The sequence below is a fragment of the Mus pahari genome, chromosome 4 (assembly GCF_900095145.1).
Source record: "Mus pahari chromosome 4, PAHARI_EIJ_v1.1, whole genome shotgun sequence".
NCBI lineage: Eukaryota > Metazoa > Chordata > Mammalia > Rodentia > Muridae > Mus > Mus pahari.
In genome coordinates, this window is record NC_034593.1 from 56195614 (window position 1) to 56202982 (window position 7369).

Genomic DNA, 7369 nt, shown 5'->3' on the forward strand with positions numbered 1-7369 from the left:
TAATGTTAACGTCTGCCCCCCCCCCCAAGCATAGCTGTAGCCATGTTGTTCCATGTCTGCCAGCTATTTCATATTGTTGCTGTAATATGCCTGCCAACTTGACTCAGAGCATAGTCATGCTGATCACATATGCTGTTATGTTCTGTATTTTATGAGGTTTGTTAATCTTAAACAATTTCACAACTATAAGCTTCAGGTAGGACTCATAAAATTAAAGGTCAATATGAACTGTTATATCTAAAATGACTTAAGTCAGGGCTGACCACTGGGCATTACTTCCAGCACTTGTGTATGAGTTCATTGTGTTTGTTTATTGATTGATTGACTGCAGTTTTAGCCTTTATAAGCTGACATAGAAAAATGTTCGGGGTCGTAACCTCAGCCCACAAATTCTAAGCTATGGCTCTCTAATAGATCAGTTTTGGGGGGTGTGTTCAATAAACCATCCCTGTCTGACTAAGATCAGTATTTGTGTGGTTTGTGGGGTGACTCTTGGACCACCACAGTCAAGGCAATAGGAAAGTGACCTGCTAGGTCTGACTTTTCTTGGTATCACTTTTTTTTTTTTTTTAAATACTTCTTCACTTGGCATGGTAGCATTTAGGAGGCAGAGGCAGAGGCAGAGGCAGAGGCAGAGGCAGAGGCAGAGGCAGAGGCAGAGGCAGAGGCAGAGGCAGAGGCAGAGGCAGAGGCAGAGNGAGGCAGAGGCAGAGGCAGAGGCAGAGGCAGAGGCAGAGGCAGAGGCAGAGGCAGAGGCAGAGGCGCAGAGGCAGAGGCAGAGGCAGAGAGGCAGAGGCAGAGGCAGAGGCAGGTAGATCTCTATGACTTTAAAGCTAGCTTGGTCTACATAGTGAGTTCCAGGCCAGTGAAAGCCTTGTAATGAGACTCTATCAAAACCACAAAACAAACAAAAAACAAAACAAAAACTCCCTTTTTATATAGATTTTTTAGGATGTTAGCCACTCTAGTTGGCAGTGCAAACCTGGAATAGTGTGGCCTAAAAATGAGGCAGACCAAAATCTCATGCAATAGCCAACTTTATTCAGAGCATCAGACAATTTATACTCTGAGGGTTAAGAGAAGTCACCTGAGTAAAGTGTACAATCACAAGGACATGTGGCAAAAACATGTTTTTCCAAAGAGGCATATAAACAAGAAATAAAATCCACTGTAATGAGTACTCTGGAGTAAGCTCACGCCTATCTGCTCTGCCTGGGAAGGGCACAAAAGCACATTTCAAAAACAATTTTGTGTTTTTGAAGAAACTTAGGTCTCAAAACTCTTGTCTTGTTTTCTTGGAGATTCTCACAAGCATTCAGAATTCCCCTTGAAGGACTCCATTGTTAGACCAAGTCCCAAAAGTTAGCAAGTACTGTTGGCCTTGTGAAAGAGGCTTACATTGTCAGGAAGATTTTAATATATAAAGTGGTTTGGGTTGGTTTTGCTTTTGATATTTCTGGTTTTTAGATAAAGTCTCATATTAATTAGCTCAAACTGGTCTTGAATTCTGTATGAACTAAGGGTAGCCTTGAACTCCTTATCTTCACTCCCTTCTTACCAAGTGCTGGGATTACAGGTGCACGCCCAACTCTAAGTTTACCATCAAGGCAGAATACTCTCTCATGTAATGAGGAGTTGGAAGGCAGGGTAGTTCGAGAATTGGTGAGATCAGGGGCTCAGCGATGTCCTAAAGATCCTTCCTTTCTGACATCTGTGCTGCCATCCTCATCTTTGTTTTAAGAGAAATCCTCTTATCTAACTGCAGGATGAAAATAGCTGTATTTATTACAAGGAATGGTGGCCGTACCTCTTGGATCAGTGGTCCTAACGCACCAGTAGCTAGAAAGATGATTGGAGAAAAAGAGTGACCTCAGAAAGAAAATCTTTTTTTAAAATTCCTTTATTATAAAGTTGATAAAACTGAAAAACAAATGTTAAATATGGCTGCCCTAGACAACTAATATAACAGTCAATACATAAACTTTCCCTTCAGACATTAGCACTACAGGGCTTGTAATGTAGCTCAGTAATGATGTGCTGCTAGACCAGAGTGCCTGAGGCCCTGAGTTCAATCCTTGGCACTAGGGGCCAGGGAGGAAGAACAAGGCAAAACATTAGTTCTGCATATATACACCCTTCTACTGGGTAACTTTTTACAGTGTGTCATTACTTTCTAAAAGTATATTACATTGATCATAACTCATTCAAATTGATTCTGATTTTAACAATGGTTTCAATGTACAAGTACCCACGAGACTGGGATTTTGATCCCCTGAGGGAATTTCCACTTTGCCTCAGTGAAAAGTGCTCACACAGTTATGTGGCACTCTTCTGGGGTTACCTCCAGACCTCACAACACTTCATCCTTTTCTCCGAAAGTGTAAGCGGCTCACAAATTCTCTGAGTTTCAGAAGGAAAGAGTAGTTGCCCACGCTGTCCTTCCCCCTCCCAAACACCCTGCGCAGGCTGTCGTAATAACTGTCTTTGGTGGAACTGAGGTCCGCGCCAGCTGGTTTTAAATCATTGTCCTTTGTCCATCTCTCTCTCCAGGAATCTTTCAATTTTCTAAAATAACTTTCTTTTTCAGACTCTTCCTTCCATATTCCTTCTCCTTTCTTTAAGGCCGTCAATTCAGCTTTAAGTAAGTTTCTGTGAATTTTCCAGTGGGTTTTTGAGTCATAATTTAGCCCTTTAACAAGGACGGTTTTGCCCAAGCCTCTTCTCAAAATCTCCTCATTCAGATTCACGTTAAAATATCCACCCTTGAATAAAAAGGAGGACACTGGTTACTTAGGAGTGACTATTGTGATTATTATACCCATAATACCTTATTTACCTTAAAATGCAGCAGTTTTATTTGTTTTTAGAGATAGCAAGAACAGAAAAAAAGAACAAAAAACCCCAAAAAACAAAAACAACAACAACAAGGATAACAAAACCCACCACTACCACTACCACTCACAACACCAACTAAAAAACATGTAACGTAAAGTTCTCCAGGTTGAGTTTGATAGCACATGTTTGTAATCCTAACATTTGTGAGGCTGAGGCAGGAGGGTTACTTACTTATTCAAGTCCAGGTTGCACTACAAAAAAAAAGAGATGCTGTCTCGAACAAAACGGTAACAACAATAAAACGGGGTATGGAGATACTGAGCATCCATGCAAACAGCTAGGCATGGCAGTTTAGGCTCAGATCCTGGTGCTGGGAGGCAGAGACAGGTGAATCCCTGGATGACACTGGCCAGCCAGCTGAGAGGTGAGTCGGTGATCTCTAGGTTCAGAAAGAGAAGGGAATGGTGCAGGGTAATGAGGAAAACAACTGACATCAAACTCTGGCCTTTATGCATGCACACGCAAGAAAGCACAACTGTGTACTCATGAACCTCCCCTACACACACACACACACACACACACACACACACACACACACACATCAACAACAACAAAAGAATTGAAAACTCTAAATCAGCTATTGCTAAATTGAAAGATTTTATTTGGGAGCTGGTGAGATGGCTCAGTGGGTAAGAGCACTGACTGCTCTTCCGAAGGTCCTGAGTTCAAATCCCAGCAACCACATGGTGGCTTACAACCACCCGTAATGAGACCTGACACCCTCTTCTGGTGCTGTCTGAAGACAGCTACAGTGTACTTATGGATAATAATAAATAAATCTTTAAAAAAAAAAGAAAGATTTTATTTTTTATATACTACATTCATGCAAGCCTTGCTCAAAGACATTGCTGATTCTCATTGATCTCTAATGCAAAGAAGCATAGAAATGATGAAGTATACAAAGGTGCTATTAAATCTCTTGGCTTTGTAGAGAGAAACTGGAGCACAAGATTTGCACAATGAGAGCCCACAGCAAAACAGACTAAAAACTAACAGGTGAACAAGTCATGATGAACTGGACAGCACTAAATTGTTAACTTCAGAGTCCTAGGGTTTGGGGTCTCTGGCAGGTCGTTTTCTTGTGTGTTCCTTTTTAATGTGTAAGGGTGTTTTGCTCTCTTGTATGCCTGCCTATCACTTGCATGCCTAGTACCTGCAGAAGCCAGAAGACAGCATCAGATCCCTTGGAACCAGAGTTATAGCTGTAAGCCTCTACTTAAGAGCTGTGTTCTCTGCAACAATAGCCATTATCCTTAACTGCTGAGCAATTTCTCGAACCCCAGATAAGTACATTTTAAACATATCTACTCTACATAAGTTTTGAATCTTTACCTTAAATTTTTCATTACTGGAATACCCCACTTTTAATCAAATCAATGCCCACCCCCCACCCCTACCCCCACCCCCATTAAAGTAACTTTTATCTTCTTGTAGTAATTGTCATACTGTCTTAGCCTGCTAACCTAGGCCTAGTCCTGGAAACTTCTAGCTTCCATACAGTCTTATCTAGGCCTAGAATATTTCAGTCTCTCAGACTACTGATGAATAAGCTCAACCTTTCTTGTTCTTTCTGAACTCTGGCTGGCTCAAACTCCTCTCAAACTGACTGATTCACTCTGGACTTGCTCTTGGCTTCTGACTTTTTGCTCTGCTTGGCCTCACACTAACTTTGGTAGCATATTCTAATTTTCTGGCTCCTTCACATTCTCTGGCTTGTTCTGTCTTCACCTGTGTCTAGCTTGTTCTCTCTCTGAAACCTGTCTCTGTACAGCTGTCTGTACAGCTGTCTGTACAGCTATCTGAGTAAACCCCCTCTCCTCTACCTCTGCACTGCTCTAAGTAGCTTCCCTTTCCTCTCTCTTCTCCTGAGTTTAGCATAACCTCTTCTGTCAGATCTTTCTCTGATTATCACTTTCAGCCACCAAATTAGACATCATGACTGCTTCCTTCTACAAACTAACTTTACCTTTATTGTTTGGGATTACAGGTATGTACTAAAGGTGTGTCTCTATTCCAGCCAAAGGGATTTAAGGTGTGTGCTAAGACACACTACAACTAGAAACAGGTTTTTCCAGTAAATAACATAATCTCGGGGGTTCACAGTATGACCAAATTTCCTGCAACACCCTCCATAGGAATTCACAGGAATAAAGCCGATCCTGTTTTACTCTAACAAAGCTAATGAAAATCAGGTATTGATAGCTTCGTTTTAAAGTAAGTCACAGGGATGGAGAGACGGCTAAGCAGGTTGTGTTTGCTGATTTTGTAGAGCACTGGAGTACAGCTCCTAACAGCCATATAGGGAAGTTCAGAACTGTGGGTATCTCCATCTCTAGGAAATCCAACACCCTCTTTTGGTGTTTGTCTGGTGTCTACACATACATGTGCATACATAGATACATGTAGACATAGATATACATTAAAGCAAACCCTAAGAAAGCACAACATAACAAAACAAGCGCTTCCTTCACAATCCTGTGAACCAGATTTGGATCTAAGCACCCACATTACAGGCCAGTGTTTCTCACATACTTATAACTCTAACACAGAAAGATTCTATGCCCTCTTGTAGCAGGCTCACCCATGTACATGCAAGTACACACACACACACATACACACACACACACACACACACTCATGTGCACATAATCTCAAGCAGACAGATGCACAAACACACATTCACACGTGAACACATGCACATTTTTAAAAAGTAAATCACAATTAATGTGAAGTTAATCTATAATTTCAAATTCTATCATGTCAAAGTTCCTGGGTTAAACATGGCAATACTTTCTAAGTTTCTACAAAACATCATCAAAAAAGTCAACCTTAGGAAAAGAAAAAGGCTTTAGTACAAAACTAAAAAGAAAACATTATTTCTCTAGGCAAGTAAATTTGAGTTCATGATGACAAAAGTTATGCACGGTTTATTACATTTGCCTCAGTTTTAAACATTCTATAAGCTCATTCTCTTGAGCCAAACCAACCAAGTAAGTTTCAGTCTCACACATTAGTAGAATTCAAGCAGGAGAAGTAACTGAATCACATAGTGTGCACAGCATGGCTGTTCACATAGGAAATAATGTTAGGATGTGGAATGAAAGTGGGCTTTCGAGCCAGGAAGAACTCTCCCTTTGGTTAGTCTGGGCAAGACAATCACCACCGCTTAGAGTCTTACCTGTAATTGAGACCAGCATCCCCACAGGATAGTTTCAGTATACAAGAAGTAACATGTATGGCACTTACTTTTACAGCTTCTGCGTGTGAGCACACAGGATATTGAAGCAGATGGAGCAGTATTTACCTGCGGAAACATCCTTGTTCTTTGTAGAAGACTTTGTTCTAGTTGCCAAGCTACACTTTTGAAATGACTTCTAGTAACAATGTGATCTAATAACTTATGGATATGTAAATATATAGGGCTGATCCTTTACTTAGTAATGGCCAAAATCGTTAATAATTTGAAAGTTTTTCTCCTTTCTTTATAACTTCCTTTTTGTAACTTACTTATTTATTCTTTTCTTTTCTTTTTTTTTTTTTTTTTTTTTTTTTTTTTTGAGACAGGGTTTCTCTGTAGACCAGGCTGGCCTTGAACTCATAGAGATCCACCTGTCTCTGCCTCCAGAATGTTGGGTTTAAGGTTTGCATCACCATCTGGCTGTTTTTATTTTTTAATCAACATGTGTTTGTATTTTATGTGTACAAGTGTTTGCTTGCATGTATGTATATGCACACCATGTGTGCCTAGTGCCCTCCCAGGCCAGAAGAGGACATTAGGTTCCTGGAACTTCAGTTACAGACCTTTGAAGTTGCCATGTGGTTATTGGGAACCAAACCTAAGTCTTCTACAAAGGTAGTAAGTGTTCTTAACCAGTGAGCCTTCCCTCCAGCCCTATCTTTATAGTTATTTAATTTAAAAAAAATTTATTTTTCCTACTTTTATGTATGTATGTATGTATGTATGTATGTATGTATGCATGTGTGTGCATGCGCCTGAGGAACCTGGGGAGTTTGATCCCATGGAGCTGGAGTTACAGGGGCTTCTCAGCTGCTTGGTGTGGGTGCTGGGGATCAAACTCACGTCCTTTACAAGAGCACTATGAGCTCTTAAGCACTTGAGTCATCTTTTCAATCATCCCCAGGCCTTAGATTTTAATGTTCAAAAAACTAAATGCATATTTGTGTGTCAATGTGCATGAGTACAGTGCCCCCAGAGGCCAGAAGAGGGAATTGGATCTCCTGGAACTGGACTTAAGAGGGGTGTTAGGAATTGAACCCAATTCCTCTCTCTGGAAGACCAGCAAGAGCTCTTAATTGCTTGAGTCTCCTCTCCAGCCCCTTTATAAATCCTATCTGACTAAAATAAATAGCCATAAATTTTTACAACGAAGTTTATATATGAAAACCCCTGGTTCTTTACATATAACCATAATTAGCTGTTTGAAAAGTTCATTATAGATTCAAAATGTTAATT

At 40.5% G+C, this 7369-nt stretch overlaps 1 protein-coding gene across 4 annotated transcripts in view; it reads right to left on the reverse strand.

The window, feature by feature from the left end:
- Positions 1-1200: 1200 nt before the first annotated feature.
- Positions 1201-7369, reverse strand: part of C4H3orf33 (chromosome 4 C3orf33 homolog) — a 16896-nt gene continuing 10727 nt past the window's right edge. Inside the window, exons 5-7 of one of the 4 annotated variants that reach the window (XR_003843697.1) lie at positions 6074-6199; positions 3067-3274; positions 2699-2762 (exon numbers count right to left, since the gene is read on the reverse strand). Coding sequence is in view for 3 of the 4 variants with exons in the window: in XM_029537694.1 (XP_029393554.1) it covers positions 2361-2762; positions 6074-6199 (528 nt within the window). In the remaining variant the exon portion in view is untranslated. Of the gene's footprint in view, positions 2763-3066; positions 3275-6073; positions 6200-7369 lie in introns of all 4 variants that reach the window. The other 3 variants (XM_029537695.1, XM_029537694.1, XM_021197071.2) reach the window with 3 other exon arrangements.